Source organism: Sebastes umbrosus, chromosome 6 (assembly GCF_015220745.1).
Source record: "Sebastes umbrosus isolate fSebUmb1 chromosome 6, fSebUmb1.pri, whole genome shotgun sequence".
Taxonomy (NCBI): domain Eukaryota; kingdom Metazoa; phylum Chordata; class Actinopteri; order Perciformes; family Sebastidae; genus Sebastes; species Sebastes umbrosus.
Genome location: NC_051274.1, coordinates 29464870 through 29492292, shown reverse-complemented (window position 1 = coordinate 29492292; position 27423 = coordinate 29464870). Strand labels below are relative to the sequence as shown.

At 41.5% G+C, this 27423-nt stretch overlaps 1 protein-coding gene and 1 long non-coding RNA gene across 3 annotated transcripts in view; both read right to left on the bottom strand.

Annotated features, from left to right (window-relative positions):
* Positions 1–2198: 2198 nt before the first annotated feature.
* Positions 2199–27423, bottom strand: part of kcnd1 (potassium voltage-gated channel, Shal-related subfamily, member 1) — an 80505-nt gene continuing 55280 nt past the window's right edge. For both annotated transcript variants that reach the window (XM_037772690.1, XM_037772691.1), the window contains 5 exons: positions 10885–11047; positions 9381–9464; positions 5346–5441; positions 4779–5029; positions 2199–4346 (listed from right to left, as the gene is read on the bottom strand). In XM_037772690.1, coding sequence (XP_037628618.1) covers positions 4139–4346; positions 4779–5029; positions 5346–5441; positions 9381–9464; positions 10885–11047 — 802 coding nt within the window. In that variant the 3' untranslated portion in view covers positions 2199–4138. The remainder of the gene's footprint in view (positions 4347–4778; positions 5030–5345; positions 5442–9380; positions 9465–10884; positions 11048–27423) is intronic.
* The window catches only part of LOC119489839, a 20486-nt gene continuing 8548 nt past the window's right edge, over positions 15486–27423 (bottom strand). The window contains exons 2-3 of the long non-coding RNA XR_005207268.1: positions 18742–18747; positions 15486–15639 (exon numbers count right to left, since the gene is read on the bottom strand). This is a non-coding gene — a long non-coding RNA (uncharacterized LOC119489839). The remainder of the gene's footprint in view (positions 15640–18741; positions 18748–27423) is intronic.

Sequence of the window (27423 nt, the reverse complement as noted above, 5' to 3'; positions counted from 1 at the left end):
AAGAGTGAAAATAACAAGTACACTGCAACAGCATTTTTATGGTAAACTTTTGATTTTACCTTAAACTCCCAGGAAAGAAAACTGAATAATTTCCCCCTCTGATGTGAACTTGGCGTGTGAACCTCTGGTATAAACTAATATTCATCCGTTTTATTTATTTTTGCTCCTGCTTGAGTATTTCTTTCTCTTAGTTCTCTCCATTTCTCTCTCCTTCTCTCACTCGCTGAAGGTCCTTTCAGTCACAACGTGATAACGCCACCACCACGCTCTGAAACCAGTTTTTTCCAACAGCTTGCGCCGCGCCACGACAGCTTTTCGCTGCATCGAGCAAAACCCGACGTTGGGCGCTGCACGCTGTGGCGAGCGCAGCTTAAACATGAGCTCAAACATTTATTTCATTTTGGCGTATCGGCGCCGTATTATCAATAGATAGTCGTACGACGGACGCTACAAACTGAAAGTGAAAGTGTCTGCTTCGAGTCTCAGCTCAGAGTAGCAGAAGTCAGATTTCACACACGGGACGAGAGAGAGAGTTGACAGACAAGACGGTGGCGGAGGATTTGGTGTCAAACCGAAAAGCAAACGCGCCTATTTGACAATATTTCAGATTTAAACCCAATGCTATCAGGAAACCATAATGTTAATGGTAATAGCCGTGAGGAGGACGGAGCGGTCACAGCCGGTGTCTGCGATGCAGAAGCTCCACCGGAGAGGCCAGAAACACAGCCACCTGACGTTAAAGATCAAAGTAAGCGCTCTACACATATTGAAAGCCGTCTTTTCTTGTAAAATGTCCGGTGTAATCGGTAACACCGGTATTGTCACAAGTTTATTAACCGGTGGGAAAAATGTCCTCACCATCAAATCCCTAGCCCAGAGTTAGTGACGTTGAATAAAAAGAGAGAACAAACACAGAACTTTAAACCGAGAGGCCTCTGTTCATGTCCCAAAGTGTTGTTGAGTTATTTTGAAGTTACCTTAGTGACATTGTTCCGTACATATTAGTTTATATACTTATTTTAAGCCCAGCAATGACCTTTTTACTAAACTTAACTAAGTGGTTTTGTTGCCTAAACATACCCGCAACCGTTTCACATTAATGACATGGAGTTAAAGGACATGCAAAAAGCCTAAAATGTGTTATCACGACAGGCGGAATGTCTTTAAAATATTGTGCTATTTATACGCCTTCCCATGAGATCAGGTTGCATAGCCTTGTGGGAGCTGCAAAATGTTTTATGTTACGTAAAGCTGAGGAGGTGTCGGGATGTCACCGTCCAGTCCAGCAGACATTTATCTCAGAATATGGACAGAAAGCTTTTCAGAGAGACTGATGGAGGAACTGAAGCTGACCCTGAGGAGGACTCAAAGAGAGGAGCTGTGGAGAGTTCACAGGGTTTTTGATTGAGGGTTCAACTCATCTCAGCATCGACAGCGGAGGCCTGGAGACGGTCAGAGAAGTGGGCGCCGGTTCACTTTACTGGCATGATACATTTTGGTAGGGAAAATAAAGAAGCAGCCCTGGCTTCTTCTTGTTTTTATTACCACTTTTAATAAACAGAAAAATGTCAATTTAGCCTTCACGGGTTCTTTCAAATTTATTCGAAAAAGTTTGTGTTGGTTTTAGGGCTGTCAAAGTTAACGCAACATTAACGCGTTAATGCAAATTTGTTTTAACGCAACTATCTTTTTAACGCAACTTGCAATTTTTTAGGTTGTATTGGGCTCAGTTTTAAAGCTAGTGAATCATATGAAACTAGAAAACCTAATGAATCCATTGGTACCAACATTGTCATGCTAGCTATTACTAAATAACGCTACAAACGTGCGCTAAATTTTGGCAAGGAAAAACTGTCATGGCCATTTTCAAAGGGGTCCCTTGACCTCTGACCTCAAAATATGTGAATGTAAATGGGTTCTCTGGGTACCCACGAGTCTCCCCTTTACAGACATGCCCACTTTATGATAATCACATGCAGTTTGGGGCAAGTCATAGTCAAGTCAGCACACTGACACACTGACAGCTGTTGTTGCCTGTTGGGCTGCAGTTTGACATGTTATGATTTGAGCATATTTTTAATGCTAAATGCAGTACCTGTGAGGGTTTCTGGACAATATCTGTCATTGTTTTGTGTTGTTAATTGATTTCCAATAATAAATATATACATACATTTGCATAAAGCAGCATATTTGCCCACTCCCATGTTGATAAGAGTATTAAATACTTGACAAATTTCCCTTTAAGGTACATTTTTAACAAATTTGTGATTAATTGTGATTAAATATTTGAATCGATTGACAGCCCTAGTTCGAACTGATCGTTTTTGTTCAGTGACAGCCCTATTGTGGTAATACTAACGTAATAGTTATAGTGTAATCATTTGTGTGCACTAGATTAAATATCTTTTTGCATGAGTAGGTCTTTCTTTACAAGCCACCGAGTTTGAAGAGACTGCCGATGTGACGGAGAATCAACAATAAATGAGTCCGACGTAATACTGAAACATGTCAACGCCTGCATGAATGTGTTGAAAACAAACCTGTTTTGTTTTTTTCCCAGAGTGCACGTCATCGGGACAAACGTGGTCTTAACGCTGAAGAGTTTGTGGTGTTGCGTTTCCCGTTTCCCATTTTAATCTATTGCAGAATACTTGTTGTGTTCTCTCTCTCACTGAAAAGATCACACAACAAATGAATTTCTTAGTTGCTTTACATTAAGTTCCCTGCAATAATTACTGTAGTTTTTATAACACACACATTATTATTGTTATTATTATTATTCTGTTCATTTCTTGATGCTATTTTTCCTGCTTGTTGTAATGTTGCATATTTTGAAAAGTAAAAGGCTTTCGTTCCACGTCTGGATCGTCACAACTGAGCTACAGCCAGACCAGACAAGTCCACATCAGACCTGATTGATCCAGCCCAGAATTTAACCCCTTCCCCTCTCTACAGTCCCATTTAGAGACCGGGTAAGTCCAGCTCTGCTCAGACCGGCTCGGTTTCGATCAGCTCAGTGTAGTTGTGTGAACAGTATTCAGCATAGATCAGTTAAACCCAGTTGAGTTTGACTTTCAGCAGCGTCTGGATCCTCCTCCCAAGTTTGTCATGTTCTTCCAACTGGATTCTGATCAGAAGAGTTCTCGCTCATGATTTCCTTAAAATGTGACCTGAAGTGGCTTCCAGAGAGATCATCCGTTCATACTCCCAGACTCCGTTTCACTTCGGATTCCTTTTCCATCCTTTTCTAAGACATCCTGACCCATTGTTGGGGTTCAAACCTTTACATTTCAAGCAAAAAGAGGTCCAACACTTCACTTCAATCAGGCTCCAAGATCTGGTAAAGAAAAAGAAACCAAAACACCAATCTGTACGGGTCATTGTTGAGCTATATTGGCCTGATGAATGCCACCTGTTTCCCCGCAACAACCAACATCCAGAGGAATCAAAAAGCTGAGGGTTGTTTGGTTGTCTACAGATCGTCTCATCTTTTTTCCAATCACACAAAGAGTTTGACGCTGAATGATCCTCAAACGTTCGGCGGTCCCTCAGATTCACCGCCAAGACCTCTCAGTCCGTTCACGCCAAGTTTAGACTGAAATATAAGCCCATTGTCTTCGGCAGCCATTCTGCACCCCTCCTCTAAAGCATTATGTTTAGTGAGGATGCAAAATCACCCCGATGAAACCAAGCTGTCAGTTGGTTTCAGGGTGTCTTTCTTTGGGCGTCTTGGCATCTTGTCCACTGGATGAACCCTCCCGGGGAGTTTGTGCAATGAGATTCAAAAGGTTAAAACTGTGCAGGTAGAGGGAGGGGGGGGGGGGTAAGAGCGTGGTTGGGGTAAAATGCATGATGGGAGGGGGGGGAGGAGGGGGCGTCTTAAGAAGAACTTTACCGTTGATTTCCCAGCTCTAGTTGGCTCCCGTTTTGTCTCCATTAATCCACAAAATGGTGAGAGGAAGTGAAAGCAACCAGCGGTACTCAAAGTATCCGTCTGAGGAGTGTTTGTCCCTGAAATCTCAGCGAGCGGTGCCCTGGGTTCAGCATCAGAGGGTCAGAGGAAGTTCACGGGGAGGTCGGCTGGTGGGGCGGCGGGGCTGGGTGTCGAGGGAGGGAAGTGGACGGGCGTGGTCGGAGGTTATAAGGAGGAGATTTTGACGGTGTCCTGGGTGTAGGCGGTGGCCCGGGTGTTGCGCAGGATGCCGAGGATGGGGGCGGGCGACGGGGGGAGGCTCTCGTCGGGCGTGTTGGCGGGCGGCGTGGGGATGCTGATGATGGCGGCGGTGAAATCTGGTTCCCCGCAGTTCAACTTCAGGTCGCACATCTGGGCGTTCAGACTGGAGCGACTGAGGAAGGAAACAAACACAGAGATTTGTTTTTAATGAGGAAAAGAGGCGATGAACACGGTCAGTGCCGCGGCGTTGAGGACGGATGTAACTGATGCTTTTCAAGTATAAGTTTTAATTCTCTCTTTTCTGGGAAGTGAATAAAAACTATGATAACGCAGTGCATTATAATTTTGCATATATTTCCATTTTTCAAAAACAATAAAACAGTTTTTGGACAACTTAATGTGTCTTCTGATGATTCTTCCAGGATGTCACAAGTCTGCGTAAACTGAAAATGTACCAACTCGAGCAAAAAAGATTTGTGCTCATCCTGAGGCTTAACGGAACCTACTTCACTGTTAGCTAGCTTAAATATATTATATTATATATATATATATATATGTATATCTGTATGTTCATCGGTCATCAGTAATAATGATCTCAGTTTACGTTTGTGGTGGTATGGAAGTGGTTTTGACGTGCAGGGTGTCCAGCTCCTGGACGCTCCCCCGGCTGACGGACACCGTGGAGTTCGCCAGTCGCATGGCGGCTCTCCTCCTTGCCCGGCGAGGGCAGCAGCCGGTGGAGTTGTTCTGCGCCCCCTGCTGGCTGGACAGGGAGGTGCTGCGACTGGTCCTGTAGCCCACCGACTCCGTCATACACAGCTCGCTGTAGTTCATCTCGTTGGTGAACTCGTGGTTCTGTGAGGACGAGGAAGAAGACTTTAAAACCCTCAATAAAATGTACATTTCAAAATCGACAGTTCTGTGACAAACTGAGGATGATCATGTGACACAATTAAAAGCTCCAGAACAGACACTAAAAGGGACTTTTAATGTGATTAAAAAGAACTTTCTACCCCAACATGAAAGTAAGTAATTAAGTTAAACTCAGTGAGACTTTGAGTTTATATTAAGGCAGCGTACACTGAAGGTATTTTTAAACTCCACTGGTGTCTAAAACTGTGAAAGCAGATGTAAACAGATGTGTCTGTCTGTGATGTGACTGGTGTCTCACCGTTGTCTTCTCCAGACAGTGCAGCAAGTGGTTGTGTTGATACTCGAACGCTGATCTGTTCTTCACACACAGCGCCGTGCTGTCATTGTCCCGGTCCTAAACACACACACACAAAATAATAATACAAACACAAATTACAACCTCATTGTTTCATCAGACTGCAGACAAAAACAACAACATACCAACATAAATAAAGCCAGACAACCACAATTAACAAGAAACTAATAAAAACTATTTAAAGACATCAGATACCAAAGTTTTAAAATTGCCAAGAGGAATGAAGGAATCTAGTTTGAGGGCAGTTTGCAGTTCAGTCCAATTAAAAAGGTGCTGAATACCTGAAATTAGTTCTGCCAGCATATAAAATATTTAAGGTTACGCAGTTATTGGATTGAGTAGTTACAAGATTTAAATGAGAGAAGATATATGAGGTAGTTTTAAAGGGACTGTATTTAACTTTTTACACATATAAATCGTTTTTCATTGCCAATGTGTGAACAGGATGTAACCTGTAACCTAAAATATTAGACCTTCCACGACTCTCTGGGTTTCCTCTATCGGCCTGTAGACTGCTTTTAATGTGAAGAACCCAGGCCCGTTCTTTCAGGGGAAATCCAACGGATGTGATGTTATGCCTTAGCCGTAGCTAACAATTGGAGATGGAGTCTGCTAACGCCAACAAACAACCAGCCGCCACCACAACTCAGACTCCAACACAAACTCCATGGAAGCACAAAAAAATAAACAAAGTTATGTCTAGTGAAGCCCATGTGGCAAAACAGGAAAGTGACCGACGTCGGAGGAAAACTAGCGTTGTGGGAGTCTGTGTGTACGTGGGAAGTGAGTGGTGAAGCAAGAGAGAGAGCGGCAGCGAAACAAGCAAGTGGAGAAGAAGAGAGTTAGTTTAGCTTCGAGAATGTCATTGAACAAAAACATTCAGGATATAGTATTCATAGTATTCATAATAGTCAGTTAATCATATGTGTCTGTACAAATATGTTTCTGTCATGTCCAGTTGTTTTTATTTGTTTTTATCTGTCTATGTTTAATTTTATCCTTGTAAGGTGTCCTTGGGTGTCCAGAAAGGCGCCACCAAATAAAATGTATTATTATTATTATTATATTTAGTATGTCGCAGTATAGAATTTTATAAAACGTCATAGTATAGTATGTCGGGAAAAGTAATAAAAAAAAAGTCCTACTATAGTATGTTGATAGAAAGTCACTTTTTAATCTTTTCTCGACAGTATACTATGACTTTATATATATATTATGAATAGTTGAAAAAAAGTCATTAAAGTTTGTCATAAAAATTCATAGTATAGTATGTCTAAAAAAAAGAAGAAAAAAAAGAAAAAGGTATAGTATATAATATGTTGAAAAAAGTCATAAAAAGGTCTTTTGAAGGTCGTAACTTTAGACGTGCAGTTCTATAGTTCAGTCAACATATAATAATCCTTAAATCTCTCATTTTAATCGGATCCCCTCCATCTCTCACTTTTTCTTCACCACCCAACTAATCTCTTTTCTTTCTGCTTCCTCTCTCTTGAAATTTCTTCCTCCTCTCCATCTTTCCGTCTGGTATGATGATGTTTCAGAACAGATCCTCCGTACATATAAAAAAAGGTTTTCCATCTTTTCCTCAGATTACACAAACAGGAAGTCTGATCCTCCTCTTCCTCTTCCTCATTCTGTACCATTACTACCACTGTAACACTGTAACCTCTCCACTCCTCTTCCTCATTATGCCCTCTTCAAATCCAACAGTCATTCCCCTTTCTTGCTGAGCGCTGAGAGGGATTAAGACTCAACAATATCTGTGTTAGTGTGTGTGTGTGTGTGTGTGTGTGTGTGTGTGCGTGTGTGTGTGTTTGTGTGTGTGTGTGTGCTGAAGCTTGAAGCCACTTTACTGATAAAACATTGAAACCCAGTAAATGTTTCATTCATTGGAAAAAACAACAAAAAGAAAGGCAGAAAGACTCGTAGTCGTGATGAAAGATGAAAATAAAGCTCCTCAGATCTTCACCTGCACGTTAACATCCAGCTCATTTCAGGATATTCAAATTCTTTGTTTTTGCAGTAAATGGGATGAGTCGCCAAGGGGATTCTTTCACAACAATGACCCGCTCGCTGTAGATTATCCCGCTTATTACATGGCTACTTACTGAAGAAATCTATATTTTGACACAAAAACGGTCTGCCGGAGTCCGACATCAGAGCTGCGCCCATAGCAACGGTCTGTTATGAAGAAATTACAGACCGCAGAACGCTATGATTGACCAACTAGAATCAAGAATTCAACACAGCCGTGTAATAATAGATGATAACGGCATTCTCAGCCTACTAGTAGGTGTAGCAGGCCCTTTCTATCCCATATCTATGGGGTTGATAATGCCCATTCAATCAGCTGATGACATTCAAAGCGGATGGTCTGTCTGTCTGTCCGTCCGTCCGTCTCTGGCTAATGGATCAAACCAGGTTCTATTGTTGTGTTGCCAAGCTGCTGTTGGGAAACAGCTTCTCTGATGGACTTGTTTATTGGTTGAGCTCCAAACTGCTGAGCCAGCAGCTCCTTATCTGTCTGTCTCTCTATGTCTCTCAGCTCCTTATCTGTCTGTCTCTCTATGTCTCTCAGCTCCTTATCTGTCTGTCTCTCTATGTCTTTGTCTCTCTAGGTCTGAACCTCGTCTCGTTTCTGTTATCCTTTTTTTGGCTTCTACTCCCTCTCTTCTTCACGTGGTCCGTTCTTAAGAAAAAAGTCGATTAGATGCTTTTACTTCTAGTCCTAACGGGAGGACCAAATATGCATCAGACAGCTAGGACTGATTTTCTACTCTGAGATAAATACGGGACCAGAAAATGCTCATATGTCCGATGGAGTATGAGGGCCACATTGAGGAAACATAAATAAATGAATCTGAGATTTAGAGAATAAAGTCAGAATCAGAATCAGAATCTTGTTTATTGCCAGGTTTATCAGGTATACACTAGGAATATGCTTTGGATTGTTGGTGCAAATAAGCAGTAAAAATAGCAATAGAATAGTTACTCATAATATTACGAGAATAAAGTCATAAGTTTAAGAGAAAAAAGTCTAAGTATTATGAGAATAAAGTCATAATATTATAAAGTAGTAATTTTGTACGTGTTATTTTAGAGGGGAAATAGAGCAGCTGTGTGAAAATGAGGAACGTGGAGCATCTTGTGAAGTTATACTTTAGTAGGTTTCACAAATAACCAAATACTTCATCTTCTGGCACATCAGCACCACATTATCATCCGTATCAGGACCATGAAAAGATTGTGCAAGAAACGGCGTTTAATCCAAAGAAAGAACCACACAGACCTGATGGGGAAATTGCCTCTTTTGTGAAGGAGGAAATTACTTTATTCTCGTAATATTACGACTTTATTCTCATTAAATTACGACTTTCTTTTCTCTTAATATTATGACTTTATTATTGAATATCAGATTTTTTTTCCCTCAACGTGGCCCTAATACTTCGTCGTACAGTATGGGACCACTTTTATCGGGAAGGAAGTGACAAACATCATATTTTGGTTTGAGGACATGAGGAACGGTAACGTGACTCTGTCAGATGGTTCTGTGTAACAAACCATCTGACAGAAGCCGTCACTGGAAACTGTTTGGAAAAGGGTACACTATTTAAAAAAATACTTGGCAGGTGATTGGATGAACCATCAGTCAATCAAACTAACAAAAGCGAAAGCCATACATTACCATACAACTGATGATCTGATTCAGAGACCAGCACAAACCAACTAGAGGTTTGAAAACACCCTTCGACAGTCCACCTCTAAATACATCTCTCTTTCTATCCATCTGCCTGCTGTCTCTCCTCACATCTCTGTCTTTCTCTCTGTCTGAATCTGTCTTCCTCTCTATCTGTTCTATCTTCCACTTTCTTTCTCTCTCCATCACTGTCTGAGTTAACTGGACTGTAATCCACCCTTCCTGCTCGATAGTGAGAAACTATCGACTCTCAGTGTTCAGTGTGTGTGTGTGTGTCTCACCCCGATGGCTCGGTCTTCTTTGTACTGGAGGAAGGCGTTGGCTGTTCCTTTCTTCGCCATGCGGATCCGAGCCATACGCACTTTCTGTCGGAAAGAAACACACAGGAAAACAGCACTGTCAGCACATCACGCTAACACACCCACACACCCCCAACCCCCACACACACGCACACGCACACACACACACACACACACACACACACACACACACACACACACACACACACACACACACACACACACACTGTACAGGAGCACTGAGGTTAAAGTGAAGCTGTCAGACTTCATCTGTCCTCTGGTGAATAAGATTTATTTTCTGTAAAGCTCCAGTTTTAAAGCTTAAAAGAATTGCACAGAAATGTATATTTTTTGTTGTGGGTTCTTCTGAATGTAGAACATTCATATGGGGGAAAAAATATTCAGATAGACTTTGATTTCAGCGGATTTCTGCCTGCGTGAATACTGTATATGTTTGATCAATGAAATCCTTTGTTCCAACTGATCACCGTCATTCTGGTTAATAATCAGCCATGTGCTTCTGTTTGTTGTGCAGAGAGTGTGAATTTTCAGAACAATGGGCGTTTGTTTTCCGGCTGTCAGACTTTTTTCAGCCCTATGGGACATTTTTCGGATGTGTTTGGGAATAACAACAGGCCGTTCCCTTCTCAAGGGGCCTGGATGATTTTGCATCCAGGATGGACTTTGAGCTGATTGAAGGATTGTAAAAAACACTCTTAACATACCTCACACCACAGGAATATCTGGAAAGATAATCTTTAGAACCATCAACAATCAGGGCTTTGCTGACAGTTGTCAGGGGGAATCAGGACCAAAATCAGCCTGATTGTCGTGGTGTTTTCTTTTTTTTTATGGTTTTAAAATAGATTTTTTTAATGCCAGAATCAATATATTTGCTTCATTTGAGTCTATGTGGAGGTAGAAGGAAGTTACCACTTTTATTGTTGTAGTCTGAGTAACGTGACGTCATATCTGTTCCGTATCCTTCAACCAAAACAAACCGCAGCCAGCCGAAACGACAAAGCAGAAAACGGCGGAGGATCTGCGTGGATACGACCTGCACCCTCACATGTTAAATCCAACGTGGTAAACACTACACATACAGTAAAGTATGGAAACACTTTGGGTTTCACACATTGCAAGAAAAGCAGAGCTAGACATCACGGCTAAAGCTGCATGCTAACTCTGTCACGGACAGGAAACGTTATCGTATTGCGGTAACGTGCGGTCAAGCCGTCCGTCACTCTCATCTCCGTGGTCAAATGGGCCGATGCTACAACTGTAGAGCACCCATATACTGACATTTATATTAAATGCATTCAAACGGCCCCGACGCAATAAATCATAATATCAAATTGCAATACTTAAAAATCACAATACATATCGAATCGGCACCCAAGTATCGTGATAGTATTGGATCCGGAGATAGGTGAATCGTCCCAGCCCTGACTGCACCTTTACTTCAATAGAATCGGGAGAGACCGACCTGCTGCGCTCTCATCTTGTCTGCTCTCTGGTTCTGGTGGTAGATCCGGCTGAAGTTGGACACGATGACGGGCACCGGCAGGGCGATCACCAGCACGCCGCTGAGAGAGCAGATGGAGCCGAAGATCTTCCCCGCGATGGTGTTGGGAACCATGTCACCGTACCTGCAGGGAGGAGACATCGTCACATCGTCAGTCAACATGCTAACCAAAACCTCTCAAACATGACTATGGCGCTAAATTTTGGCGAGGAAAAACTGTCATGGCCATTTTCAAAGGGGTCCCTTGACCTTTGACCTCAAGATATGTGAATGAAAATGGGTTCTATGGGTACCCACGAGTCTCTCCTTTACAGACATGCCCACTTTATGATAATCACATGCAGTTTGGGGCAAGTCATAGTCAAGTCAGCACACTGACACACTGACAGCTGTTGTTGCCTGTTGGGCTGCAGTTTGCAATGTTAGGATTTGAGACAAAGAAGACAGACAGACGGACAGACGGATAGACGCAATTGTAAATGCGGTACAATATATTACGGTATCCCTGCTGCAAGGCTGTTGGTGCACACACACACACTCACAGGTTGCTGGTTGTTGCCTCGTGCTGCCTTCACCTTTCATCGTACAGAGCCATAAATCACAGGTAGTGAGACGAGGAAGAGGAAGAGGAGGAGAAGGAGGAGGAGGAGGGGGAGGAGGAGGAGGAAGAGGAGATTAGGGAGTGGGCAGAAGGCCAGGACGGTTTGTGAGATTCTGAGATGAGGAATCACTTCTTAGCTGCTGATCCACATTTTACTGTACAACCCACTAAACAGCAACAACATTAACGTCAGCTCTGATTTTTATGTTTGCGTTATGTTTCACTATTACAGGAAGCAGCTGATCCCCGCTCGTAAACTTTAGCGTTGAGACACCAATGCTAAGATTTGTGTTTTCTTATGTTCCCATTACTTTCAGATAAAATATTAAAGCTGCAAGCAGCGATGAACGGGCCCTCGCACATTCATGCATGTCGGGGGTACTGGCGGGTTGCCGGTCATCGCGGCCAGGCACAATGAAACAGGACCTCTGCTGAGAGCAATGATGCCTCTCTCTACTGTCGACGACAAATGGTTCATAAATTATGAAAGGGGGCGTGGCTAACATGTAGGGGCGGAGCTATGAGTCTGTATTGGCATGTAAATGACCTCATGCCTGGACCGTCATCATGGCTGAGAAATTTGGAGCAGAAGGCACAACTGTTTTATGGCAACAGGCGCCTTTTCACCGCCACGCCACGTCACCAATATATCATGAAAACGCAAATGTTTGATAACTTTTAATCACAAAGTTCTTTAGATGACATTTTGAACAGGTAAAAAAATGTTTCATTAGTTTGTGATTAATCATGATTAAATATTTCAATCGATTGACAGCCCTAGATTCCCTCTGAGATGTAGTGGAATGGAAATACTCAAGTACTTGAATGTGTACTTCAGTACAGTTCTTGAGTAAATGTATTTAGTTACATTCCACCGCTGGTTTCATAATGATCAGGACTTTATAGGTGTGATTATTTCAGGATAGCAGACTTCAGTGATTCCTGGTGATCTTTATGATGGAGAGGAGAGCCAGCTGGAAGCTCCAGATAACAACATGAAGTGATATATCATTCCTAATAGGGACAGTGATGTTGGTCGGACTGAAGAACTGCAGTCAGGCGTTAGTCCTGTACTCGAGGTATTTGCTCTGAAACACTGTTTTATTAAAGTGCTCCGGAAAGATAACTCAATCTTAAATCTCACAGTTATTAAGTATTGTTTTGCTTTTACGCCTACACTATATGAACCGTCTTAACTTTCCTGGGGATTAAATCATTCATTTTACTTTTCCATTTTCCTGGAATGGTGTCCGTCTCACTGTGGAATTAAACTCTCTATATTCAAATATGTAAATCGTGTGAAAGGCTGAGCAGTAAAATCAGATATGCAGGTAATGAAGTGCAGCTCTGCTAGTGCACCTGCTGCAGTGGATTATGTCTGAGTCCGTCAGAAATAAGGCCACGACCCCGTCTGCTGCGTTAATGCTCATATCGGAATATCTGAGAGGTAATTTACTCTTTTTTCTTTTACTTTGAAGCTGCAGTAATTTCCGAGTTGTGCAGCCCAGCCCTGTGAACACGTGTTTCATAATGAATCTCCTGTCAGAGTCGATTGTAGTTCTTGTCTTAATAAATTCAAACTGCATTTATAAACATTATGCATTACATTTAAATCCATTCATCTAATTGATAGGGATTACTCTCTGCTGACGGATTTGGCTTTTACATTTGATCAAATCCTCCATAACTTCATTTACATTTTATATTTACATTTCTACTCTGAATTAAAGGTCCCATATTGTAAAAGTGAGATTTTCATATCTTTTATATTATAAAGCAGGTTTAAATGCTATATAAAAATACTGGGAAAATATCAAAACGCTGAATTTATGGAGAAATACACACAGCCCGTATTCAGAAACTGTGCGTTTGAAACAAGCCGTTAGGATTTCTGTCCATTTGTGATGTCACAAATCTACAATATTTAGACCATTTCACAGTTTTAAATGTAAACATTCTGAATATGTCCTAGTTTATTTCCGGTTGCAGTTTATGTGAATGACATCAGCTGACAAGAAGTAATCATGGACCCAAACTGTTGCCTAGCAACGCAATTCTGTTGCAATTCCGTTGAAATGCACTAAAACGGAGCGTTTCAGACAGAGGGTGAATACAGGTATATTCAGGCTGACAGTGGGAGGGAAATAAAGGTTTTTTGAACATTACAGCATGTAAACATGTTCTAGTAGAAACAAGTATGAACCTGAAAATGAGAATGATATGGGACCTTTAAATCACAGAACTTGTTCTCCTGCAAGCTGAACGTCCTGAATTTTACTCTCTGTGCCTTTGAGCAAGGCACAGAACCCTCGATTCCTGTCCACTCACTGGATCCCAACATCAACAGGAGAAACAGCAACATGCTTCGTTTTTATTTATTATTTTCCTAAATCATGTTTTTTTTGTGAATGTCAATCAAACTAGTGTTCGGTTGTTTTAATAAAAATCAAAAATGTTAAACTTTCCTAAATCTTTTTTTCGTCAGAAATGTCAGAGATTTTGTCTGTCTGAAATAGAAAGATTTTATAATTGTCTTACCTATCCATAGAGGCCAAGATCATGCATATAGACCTGGTAGTTGTGGAGCTATTCTTTATTTATTTTGGGTATGTCTGTCTAGGCGAATCACACCTTCCAGCACCCTAGGGCTTAAGAGGTTAAATGACAGGTTGATATTTGTGAGTCTGTCTCACTCACAATGTATTTATGTGCCTTGAAAAATTATTGGCTGCTGTAATTATGAATTTTTTGAAGCAGAATCCAGTTTCTAATCAGTTTTATCAAATCCAAGTCGTCCATTTGTTTATTCGTCACAAATTCAGGCTGCTATGGTAGCTTCTTGCCCTACTGACGGCTGATAATGACGGAGTTCATCAGGTGGTATTACCTGATGAACGTATAAGCAGTGTCTGGGCTGTTACTTATCAGTCAGTAAAGTCACTGTGGAAGTTTACAACCTATGAAGCACAAGGTCTATAAACTGCAGGCTAATGAGGCTGATGTTCCAGCTGTACTCCGAGAGTTAACAGCTGGCAGATGCTCCAGTCGGCTGTCTGCCCGTCACAGCTTCATTCATTTACATTTATACGTCTACATTTACATTCTGAGCTGTACTCACAGGGCTGTCAGCAGCTCTGTCTTCTAATACAGCACCAGAAGTTGGGAAGTTTATGATTTTGCCCTTCATTTGTTTGTTTTTTGAGTTATTGTCCTCGTCTATTATGTTGCGTTGATTTGCATATGGAAAGTTCAGAATATGAAACTTCTGAGTCGGCTGCTGTTGCTTATAGGTGACATTTCCTCAGACAAACATTAATTAAATATTACTTTTAGGGTGGATTTAGTAGGATTTAGCTGTTTTCATCAGGACGGCTAACTTGGCGCACCTGTGGCGCATTTGAGCACGGAGTATGATCAGAAAGAAGGTATTATTATAGGTGGATGCATCAGAGGCTTTGAAAATCATGATTTATCACATTCACTACTTTCTCCCCCTTTAATCACAGGCCCATCCCCGTCATGACGCACTGACAGTTTGGGAGTCCTGTAGAGAGTTTCCCTCAGAGGAAACGAGTTGTTGTCTGGGCCTACGTACATTATTTTTCAACTTGTTTTGTCTCAGACTATTATAATTAAAATTGTGGAGCTCAGACGACATTTTGGTCAGGATGGAGAGTTTTAGGAGGACCGAAATGCCTGTTGATGCGCAGAAGGAACTGTGTAGAATAATGAATCAAAACGACACGTTTCATGTGAGAGGGAGGGTTCTGTGGATCAAAACTACACTAAATTTAACCAGTGGATATCTGTTGCATCCGTGCGTTATTGTGGCTTGACAACGTGCAACATCACTCTCTATAGAGACTGCAGCGGTGCGCTGTGCTGCCTCTCTGTAGACTTATCTCATGCGCACAAATTAATGAGTGGAACATGATAAACGTCTATGTAAGTATGATATTATTTGAATTGTGGTGAAACCCGGGAAAATTTGTTAGTGACTGATGAAAACCGGGACATTTAAGTGTTTTACAGAAGTGTGTCGGGACTCAGGACACGTCAGCTTGAAACCGGGACAGTCCCGGACAAATCGGGACGTCTGGTCACCGTATGCTAAACTTAGATAACCTGAACCAAAAGTTTTTAGCTGCTAAACTGACGCGTTAACTAACAGTTTTAGCCGCTTAACCGACCCATCAGCTAACTGTAACACAACAGTTTTAGCTGCTAAACTGACCCATCAGCTAACTGTAACACTGGATAAAAAAGCCTGAATAACTGAGAAGAGCTTGGAGAGAAATAATAGAAGTAAAATATGAGGGAAGTGTCAGGATCAAGATCTAGATCCAGTTGATGTTCAGGGTGGATTCAGTTAGCGATCCAGCACAGATTCATCCCGGCTGTTTGGCCACAGTCTGACATCTGCGTCGATTCTTCTGAGCGCTTTTGCCAACAATTACAGATGACTTCTGCTCCACTCGGCCCTCTCTGTTATCCCATTGATCTGCTCCCGGCTGCCAATATGGCTTCCTGCTGAGGACGCTGTGAGGTCCAGTAAAACTGACCCGAGTGCTTTCATCACACAGCGACTCTGAGCTCCCACAGATCCAACACACTCATTCAGCAAATTACTGTCAAAGATCCACTCTCTCAGGCGTGGAATTACAGTAAATTAAAGCTAGAACTAAGGGGGACATTAGGGTTCAAAGCGTCACACTGCTGGTTTTGCATGTTTTAGCCCATTAACTGCACATCACTTGTACTCAGGTCTCATCATGCAGGCCATAAGACTGCTGAACTCTTGAGCTCATCACTTGTCACTTTACCTTTATATACTTCACATACTGTTTCACAAACTGTTACATGTCTGTGTATCACGTCTGTATGTGAGGAAAGTCACATGTCTACAAAACGTTGTATACATTGATTTTCGTGCCACAGGAATCAATGTGAGTGTTTAACTGAGGTTTAAAACCTCCTTCACATTGATTCTTAATATTCATCCAGAGCAGCTGTGTGAGTCTGCACAAAAATAAAGGTAGAAGAAGAAAAGGAGGTCAAGAGTTCAACCAATTACTGCCGAGACCCTCCCCCCCGCAGGCCTGCAGGCATTCACCACACACACACAAACATAAAGCATGATGCATGTTCACCCTCCTGACATAACCCCCACACATGTACAGTAGTGTATAGCTACTACAGTATACACTACTGTATATACACACACAGTATATACAGCCTAGTAATACAGTAAACTCACACACACAAAGTCACAATGAAGCCTGAATATATTTAACCCATTCAGACAAAAACATGACTTCATTGATGATATTCACTGACCTGAAGTGTTACCCCACACACACACACGCACATACACACACACGCACATACACACACACACACACACACTCAACTCATTCAAGCTAAAATCTCCACAGCGACGTGATGTTCAGTATGCTTGTCGACAGACTGTGTGATAATGTAATAACTGTATATAACGTTATATATGTCATAAATACTAATTATTCATTAATTGCCTATAATGAAAATGAGATTGTCAATAATGACCACGACCATGCATACACACAAACCGGAGCATCCTGGTCGTCACAGAAAATCAAAATCAAACAGAAATGTGATTATAAAATAATAAATAACATTTCTAATGCAAATCAAACTAAGGTTTAACCCTAGAAACAGTCTAAGTAGTATCATAATACGACGAAGAGTTGTCTTAAACCATCAATATAACAGATTTTTTGTATAATAAAGATGCTATTTGTAATGTTTGGGACCTACTCTCTGGCTGTGGGGGGTTACCACTGTATTCTGTTGTTCAAGGTTACTCTGAATGCATCTTGTACACTGTTCGCTGCTGTGACACCCAATAATAAAGTTAATCCTCAGGGAAGCACATTGTTATAAAACTGTTTATCATTGTTATATATTTTGAACACAATAATCGCACCATGAACATCTGCAGCAGATGTTCAACCAGCAGAGGTCAGTAAAACTAAGCTTTTCTACTCTTTAAAATGTCGGAGGTTGTGACTGCAGAGAGGTGATTAAACCAGAGTGTGTACGTGTGTGTGTGTGTGTGTGTGTGTGTGCGTGTGTGCGTGTGTGTGTGTGTGTGTGTGTGTCTGCTAAAGTTAAATAATGGATGGCAGCATTAGGAGGCTTGTAACTGGTTAGTAGAGAGACGCAAGGAGGATAAAGTTTAGATTCTCTTCATCGCTCTATACATTACTTCCTTCCTCTCTCGTGTCCTCTCTGTTCTCTCCTCTATCTCCCTCCCCATCTCCCGTTACTCCTCCCCTCTCCTCCCGTTTACTCCCCCCCCCCTTTCTCTGGGGTCATTATCTGCAGCTGCCGGAGCCAAGTCTCCGTCCTGCAGCAGGAGAGAGGAGGACAACACATCGAGTGGTAGCTTGACACAAAGCCAGGGGAGACAGGAGGAGATAGGGATGAAGAGGAGGACGGAGGATGGAGGGAGGAGGTTGGGCGAGGACAGACGAGAGGAAGGGCGGAGAGAGGAAAGAGGAGAAGGGGAGAACAGAGAGGTCAGGTAATATCTTCATCTGGATATCGGTGAATCTGATGATAATCATCAGTGTGTGGAGTCAGTGGACAGACGGTCCAGAGTCACAGCCAGGAGGTTAACAGAGGTCAAGTCCAATTCTCCCCCAACACACACCTGACACACTGTAAAAAATAAAGTCTCTAAAATGCTTTTATTATTTCTATTTGTCATAATTTATTCAATTAACTTTTTGATTATATATGATGCTGATTCAAAATCTTCTCCACACTGCAGGACAAAATGATACAGCAATATTGTACTTTTTACTCCACTACATTTATCTGACAGCTTTAGTTACTTTACACATTCAGATTATTAAACACTAAATATAATCAACTAATAAATGCTGATGTGTTATTATAGATTAAACGACCAGCAGCATTTGAAATCATTAAAATGAGCTCCACCTCTTCCAGCTGCAACATTAAAGTGATGAACACATTAATGATCATTATAATACAATAATATAATATAGATTATTCTGCTGAATCTTTTACTTTTGGAAGTATATTTTGATGCTGATACTTTTGTACCTTCACTAAAGTAAAAGATCTGAGTACTTCTTCCACTGCTGTGAATTCATCTCACTCAGCTCTCAAATTAGGATTTCCTGACTGAGTGTCAAAGAGCAGAAAACTCCAGACTGTCCCTTTAAAAACCTGCGTGACATCACAGTCAGTCCCTCAAAGCTAAAATCCAACAAGTAAAACAGAAATGGCTGAATGGAGCGAATACTGCATCATTCATCTGATCAACACACTGACTCCTGATGAGCCTCTCAGCAGATACATGACCCTCTGAGGAGCTGGAGTCCACTGTCGTAATAAATAAAGGTTTTACAAAGAGGGCGGGGCGGGGGGGGACTCCCAGGAGACCCGGGTCAGCCCGGTTATTCTGAGCCGTTCTCCCAGAACTTTAAATATTTCATGGTCAGGATTATGTCATCCTGCACCGAGCCATGATACAAAGACACAAAGCAGAGGGGGAGGAAGCGCTCACATCCTTTACTCAAGTAGAAGTAGTAATACTACAGTGTACAAATACTCTGTTACAAGTCCTGCATTCAATGTTGTATCACAAAATATAAAAGTATCATCATCAAAATAAACTGAAAATGAACCAAAAGTAAAAGTACTCATTCTGCAAATAATTTATATTATATTATAATTATTGATGCATTAATGAGTTCATCACTTTAATGTTGCAGCTGGTAAAGGTGGAGCTACTTTCAGTTACTTTTCTGGATATTTTAAGAATATTTTTCTGATAATTAACTAATATTTTTAAGGATATTTTACTGATATTGTAAAAAAAAAATTCTGATAATTAATTAATAGTTTTATATTCAACTTGTAATTTTATGATACTTTACTAATATTTTTAAAGATCTTTACTGATATTTTTTTGCTATTTTACTAATATGTTTTGGGGATATTACACCATTTTTGGGGATATTCTACTAATATTTCTGGGATTTATTTGTTCATCACTTTAATGTGGGATATTTTACGAATATTTGTCACATATTTTCATAATTTTATCAAATCAAATAAAAATAGTGGAGAAAAAATTTGCCTACAAAAAATATTGGAATAGAAGTATAAAAAAGCATAAAATGGAAATGCTCAAGTAAAGTACAAGTACCTCAAAATTCTACTGAGAGGAAAACAGAGGTAAAGGAAAACAAAGATAAGGAGAGAAGCAACAATTTCCGAGTTTGCCTGAAAGCAGAAAGACCAACAGACGGAGAGACGGCCGTCTGCTGCTTCCCGATTGGAGCAGATAGGAATCCATTAGTACCGAGTCGGCCAATCGAACGCACAGACTGATCCTTATCTGCTACCTGTAATAGGGGAGCCAGCCAATCACAATCTAATAGAGGGACAGACAGCCAATGGTAATTAGTTTAAAGAGGAGACCTGGAAGGGCAATTAAACTGTTGGGTAATCCCTCCGATCAGAGAAGAAGAAGAAGATATAAACTGCATCAATAGTGTTTTATAGACTCAAACTGCAGCGTCAGATTGTTGTTCTTTAATTTGTTAGTTAAACTTTATTTATATCAAATGTCTTTTGGAAGACAAGAACACTCACTAAAACAGTCGCAGATGTTAACATGCTGATGTTTTAGCAGGTTTAACGTTCAACATCTTAGTTTAAAAAAAAAAACAACAACACTTGCTAGCGAGCGTTAACTAACGTGTTCAGAGAATTATTCTGCCTCCACTTAACGCTCCGCCCACATATACCTCATCATGGTTACTAACAGGAAAGAGGGCTATAGGCAACAATCTAAACGCTGATGGTGTTATTATTTTATAGCCATATTGTGCAACATTTACTTCATAATGAGAAGTTAAAGCTAAAAACTGGTCTACTGACACTTTAATAAAATAAAATAATTTGTGACATTCTGGCTGTGGCTCTGTGTAAAGGCATCCTCAGCTTCAGTTTTCTGATGCAGTGTGAAATATTTAGTTCATTTAAAAACAGCTTAAAGGAAAATAAAAGGGCTTATCACTCCGCTCTGTTGAGTCTCCTCTTCTGCTTCCAAACTGTCTGAACTGGTATCGTTCTTCACAAGGACACCAGTATCGACCGGACCAGTTTGATCAGCAGCTCAGTTTGTTTTTCCTCTTTGAAAACTTCTATTCTGGGTTACAGCAGTCTGCTAAAAGCCTCCCTGCTCTCCTCCTCTTTCCCTCCCTCTTCCTCCTCCTCCTCGTCTTTCCTCCTCTCCGTCACCTTTTCTACCTTTCCTAAATCCTCAACTCAACTCCTCTCCTCTCCTCTCTTCTCCTCTCCTCTCTCCTCCTCCAGTGTAATCCACTTCCATGTTTAATTGATGGAGGGATGATGAAAGTTGCAGGAGGAGGGATCGTTGTTCCATGTTTTCTCCTCCTCTGGTGAAGGAGATCTGACTGAAACTCTGCCTCTGTCTCCTTCCTCTCTCATCCTTTTTGTGTTATTGTATCCTTTGTTTTTCTATTCTTTTTTTTTATATCTTGTTGTCGCTCCTCTTTATTTCACATATATAATCATGTTTCTAAAGGACAGTTCAGATGAAAGATTAACACCATGACGAGACAAGAGTATAACCGTCCATCTCCACAGTTATATCACAAGCTGCTGACACTCCCAGATGGATTGACGGATCTTTAAATACAGAGACGAGCTGCGACGTTGTTCCCCCCTAAGTGGTCGCAAAGATATGAGATGAGGTAGGAAAGCAGAAAAGAAAAACTGCCAAACGTCTGTCACACAAAGTTTTTCTCATTTTCTGGTGAGTAGATGGATAATTTTATCTCTTCAGGTCCACAAAAGGTAAATTAAATATTCTCAGAATGAAAAGTCAGGCTTCAACTGAACTGCTCTATGTGCAACCGGTGAAAGTAGACATTGTTTTATCTTAAAAGAGCCCTCCACTGATTTATCATCACACTCCTAAAACACTGTCAGACTCACGTTGGACAGTTTAGGACAAAAAAGGACCAAAAGTAGACCAAAAACTACATTACCCACAATGCAACTCATCCTCCAACAGTCAATTAGGATTAACCTCCTGAGACCAACCGACTTTACTGTCTTTCAGAGTAGGGATGTCACGGTACCAGAAATCTAGTAGTCGATACAAATACCAGTGAATTTCCACGATTCTCGATACCAAATTCGATACCACGGTAAAAACAAAACAACAACAATAAATCCCCTGTACTGTAATTCAACAGCCGGTGTGCACGGAGCAGCGGCGCCAGGTAGACCCCCGCAGCGGAGCCTCGCAGCAAAATCGCAATCGCGTAAATTTTCCTCACCGTCACATCACTACCGATGACCATTACAGGCATCGTATGGTACCTTTGGTACTGTAGAAAAAGAGTACCGTTACTTTTTTAAAATTTTGGCATCGATTTGGTACCGAAATATCGGTTATCATGACATCCCTATTTCAGAGGCTGTAGCAGGTTCAGTTTTAGAGCTAGAGTGAAGGTACCGATACGAGGAAAAGCTGGCATTTTCAAAGGGGTCCCTTGACCTCTGACCTCAAGACATGTGAATGAAAATGGGTTCTATGGGTACCCACGAGTCTCCCCTTTACAGACAGGCCCACTTTATGATAATCACATGCAGTTTGGGGGCAAAAACCATGCACATTTTCGCCTATTCTAAAATGGTGCATTTGAATATTTCTGCATTCTGGGGTCCCTAAACAGTCTTGAATTACATAAATTGGGTATTACTGTAAAGCTGAGACTCTTGTGGATCCAATGAGCCCAACTGTATTCACGTGTGATGGTTTTAGTCTCCATAGACTAGACTATAGATAGACTATTTCTTTTAATTTGACCTCACTGTATAAAATGACCTGTGGTGACCTCTAGGATAATCACAGCCTCATGAAACTTTACAGCCACAAACTAGAGACCTAGAGCATTCAGAGGATGGATGGTTTTGCTAGCTAGATTGACAAAAAGTTTTTTTTTGAGCAGTTTACACAATAGAAGTGCTCGCCATCCAATCGCTGAAAAATGCAATTCTTGCAGAAATCTCCAAAAGTTTTTTATACCAAATCACTTGTAAATAACACAGTAGTGAGTGAAACAATGAGTCAGCATAAAGACTGCAAGTGTAAATACCTGAAAAATAGCTTCTTCAAAAACGTGCTGATTGGAACTTTAGTGGAATAAAATTGAATTACAATAAACTAAAGGGATTAAAAATGAAAGGAAAAGACAATGAGTGAAGACAACACAAAAGAAAGGAACCAAAATTAAACAAAAGAGATGATAAGGAACAAACAGTGACTATGCAAAAAAGAAAAGAAAGCAGGCAAATTAATGGAAAGAATGAAAGTCAGAGTCACAGTGAGTCTATTTTCAGCGAGACCCACCAAGAGTGGTTATTTAAAGCTGCAGTTTTTCAGGTTCAAAGACTCTTCATAACTGTATTGAATTCACCTGTTAAAAATATTCTACACTGGTCCCGTCTGGAAACAAAAAGTCCTCTACAAACTGACTTTAAAGACTGACTGTGCAGAAAATCCTCGCCAAGCATCCCGTCTCAGTGTTGGTTTCTTTTAAACCAGCCCAGTCGCACAGCAGTTTGTGAAATTGTCACAGAATTTAACATAGAAAAAACATAGAAAAAAAGGTAAATTTGTGTCTATGTACACAAATCAAAAATATTTCATTATTTCAGGACTGTGTTGTTTAACCATGACTCAACATCTTTCTCCATCATTAACTACGTCCTTTTAGTTGTAATTTAACCCTCTGATACTGTAAATCATTTCAACTCATATGGGTCATTTTGTTTAGGTATGATAACTTGTTGTCTTGTCACATGTGCAGAATAAAAACTCCTACATGAAGCAGCTCATTAATTTTAGCTTAATGTTCAGCCCAGTCATGTGATCTGTAAACTGTCCCCGTTGAGCCTCAGCACTCTGTTTTGTTCCTGGATTTTGGACCCCAGAGGTTTACTGTCACCAAAACCAGCTCAAACATATGCAGCATCATCTCATACGCTGATGACACTGCCCGGTTTGTACCAGCAGAGTCAGCATACAGGCAGGAGGTTAAGAGTCGTGCATGTACCACAACTGGATGTGAATAAAAAGGTAAGAGATGATAATGGACTCGAGGAAGTCCAGACCACAACCCCCGCTGCATGTCAGCAGTTCTGCTGCCAAAAAAAACACACAGGTTTTTCTCGGTATGCACGTGACTGAGGACGTTAAACACACCGTCCCCTGGTACAAAGACTATGACCTGGACTCGACCCTGTGATGAAAAACTCTCGATTGATTCGTCATCAGACCTGGAATATAAATACAAACTGAGGATCAATCTGACATGTGAGCAGGAGGCTGGCTAATATTAGACTAGAAACACTCTGAAACCAGCAGATCATTCCCAAAATAACACACTACTGATGTTGTGCGTGTACTGGGCTGGTAACAACTGTACATTAAACATAAACCCTGGTCCTAGTGTGAATATGACCAGGGTTTACCAATCACGTATTAATGTTTACTGGTTTTACATGAGATGGAAGGTAACGATCGGAAAAACTCGAAACGTAAGCCACACATCTTAAAAGTATATCAATCAATAAGAACAACCACATCAGTTTTTTTTCAGCTTGCAAACGCACACAATGGAATCACACACAAACAGCATCAGTTGATTCGATCAGATGATTTTTAAAAATGTATTTTAAAAGTAAAGTTTGCAGTAATACACAAAGAAAAAGTAATGATTAGAACATATTCTATTAAAAAAATCAATAAGCTCTTATACTGAACTATTTAAAGCATTCCTGACTTTGGTTTTCTTTTCTTCTCTTCTCTCCTCTTTTCTATTTCTGGCTACAAGAAGTTAAACCACAAATACACACACACACACACACACACACACACACACACACACACACACACAGACACACACACCCTGCTGATATTCCAGTATGAAGTACGTTTCCGCTGGTGAGATATCTGATCCATCAGTCACCTTTAAAGGATCAGATAATACAATACTCAGGTGTAATACAACAGCACTTTAGGTGTGTAATAATGTCTCTTCCTAACACGACTAATGGATCCGGTCCAGATGACCCAGACCGGGTCCACCTGACCTAGACCGGGTCCACATGACCCAGACCAGAACAGAGACTACAATGTAAATTAGCATTCTTGCTAACTCCGGCATATTTACATCTTATATTTTATACTGATATTCATTAACGTGCTGTGTCCTTTTTGTCCTAGAAAATAAATGAAATGTGACCCAAGACTGGAACAGACTCGATCCTACTGACCCAGACCGGAACAGTCCCGGTCCAGCTGATCCAGACTGGAACACATCTGGTCCAGCTGACCCAGACCGGAACAGACTTGATCCTACTGACCCAGACCAGAACAGACCCGGTCTGGCTGACCCAGACTGGAACACACCCAGTCCAGCTGACCCAGCCTGGAACACACCCGGTCCAACTGACCCAGACTGGAACATACCCGGTCCAGCCGTCCCAGACTTGAACACACCCGGTCCAACTGACCCAGACCGGAACACACCCGGTCAAGCTGACCCAGACTGGGATTCACACAGTCCTGCTGAACCAAACTGGAACAGACCCGGTCCAGCTCACTCAGACCGGAATAGCCCCAGTTCAGCTATACTGTATATATACATATACATATATATACATATATGTATATGTATATACAGTTTGCATTAACACACTGTGGAGTTAAAATAAATGGAGCCTCCTTTAACATTTAAAATAATCCAACTCTCTCTCTTTGTTGACTCAGGCAGCGTTACACTCTCTACTTTCTCTCTGTTCTACTCCTCGTTCTTCTTCCTGTTTTCCTCCCTCTCATGTTCTCCTGTATTTACATCTCCACCGCCCCCCCCATCTCTCTCTCTGTTATTAACTGACTAAACTCGGTTTGTCGCTGAGAGGAAGATAACGTTGTTTCAGAGCATCTCTAATGTATCTCATTTGTTCATTTTGCATAATCCACATTTCTGTGTTTATTTTTATCACACACGTATGCACGCACGTAGGTGACAGAAACAATCCATCTGTTTGTGTGTGTGTTTAAATATCACATGATGTGTGTTAAATGTTTCAGATAGTCTCACATGAAGAAGAGGAGAGGAAGAGAAGGGAGACGAAGAAGGGAGGGAAAGGAAAGAGAGAGTAAGGAAACTAAAAGAGGAAAGGAAAGAAGGGGAGAAGAAAGGAAGGAAGGAAGGAAGGAAGGACTGAACGAAGGGGGAAAGAGTAGATGGAAAGAGGAGAGGGAAAGGAAACAAGGGAGACAAATGTGGAAGTAAAGCAGGAGGAGAATGAGGAAAGGAAGGAAGGAAGGAAGGATGAAAGAAGATATGAAGAAAGGAAGGACAAAATGGAGCTGATGATGAGATGAAAAGTAGGGAAGGAAAGAAGGAAGACTTGGAAGGAGAAGAGAAAAGTGATTGGAGGAGAGACAAAAAAAGGAGGGATAGGAAGAGAAGGAGTTGTCAAACGAAAAGAGGAGAAATAAAAAAAGCTAGAAGAGGGGAGGAAGAGAGATGGAGAGGAGAACATGGAGGGTCAATAAGAGAGGGAAAGAAGGAAGAATGGGATAAAAGGAGGAGGAGAGAGTTGAAAGTTGTGTTCAAGAGAAGGGACGAGGAGGAAGGGAGGAAAAAAGGGTGAAGAAGAAAAAGAGGAGGAAAAAGAGAAGAGACAAGAAGAAAGAGGAGGGAAAAGGAGGTGAGGAGATATACAAACAAAATAAAGTAGAAGATGATGGAGGAAAGAGGAAGTATGGGAGGAGAAAAGGAAAAGAAGAGGAAGGGAGAAAAACAGGACAGGAGGAAGAAGAAGAAAGATTTGTTGAAGAGAGGTGATAAAGAGGAGAGGAGAAGAGAGAGAGGAAAGGAAAAGGGGGAAAGGAGGAAAATGTAAAGATGGAGATGTCAAAGGAAAGGAGATCAAAATAGAACAGGGAAGAAGAGTGGAGGAATGGGAGGAGGAAATGGAAGGTAAATAAGAGAGGGAAAGATGGAAGAATGGGTGAAATAAGAGGAGAGGGAAAACATAGGAAGGGAGGGGAAAGATGGGCACAAAGAAGAAAAGAGGAGAATGGACGATGAAGAGAGAAGAAATGAGCGTAGATAAGCGAGAAAAGTGAAAAGAAGGGAGTGAAAAAGGGAAGGAGAAGGAAAAGTAGGATGGGAGGAGGAGGAGGATGAGGAGGATGAGGAGAATGAGGAGGAGGAGGGGAAGAGGGGAGGACAGTGCACTCAGACACTAAGAGGAAATAATTGATGAGAGGAAAAGTTCTCTCCTCCTCAACTCTCTCTCTCTCTCTTATCTGTTTATCTGAGCCTCGCTCGCCCAGACAGAGCAGCTGCAGAAATTAGGGTCAGGAGAGAGAAGGAGGGAGGGAGGGAGGGAGGAAGAGGAAGAAACAGAGAGGAGAGAGGAGGTAAGGGAGGAAGAAACAGAGAGAATAGAGGAGGAGGAGGAGGAAGGGATGAAGAGAGGAGGAAGAAACAGAGAGAAGAGAGGAGAGAAGGAGGAGGAGGAGGAGGAGGAGGTAAGGGAGGGAGAAACAGAGAGGTGAGGTGAGGGAAGAAGAAACAGAGATGAGGAGGAGGAGAAGAGAGAGGAAGAAACAGGGAGGAGGAGGAGGAGAGGAGGAAGAAACAGCGAGAAGAGAGGAGAGAAGGAGGAGGAGGAGGAGAGGAGAGGAAGAAACAGAGGAGAGAGGAGGGTGAGGGGGGCAGGTAAGGGAGGAAGAAACAGAGAGGAGGAGGGGGAGGTGG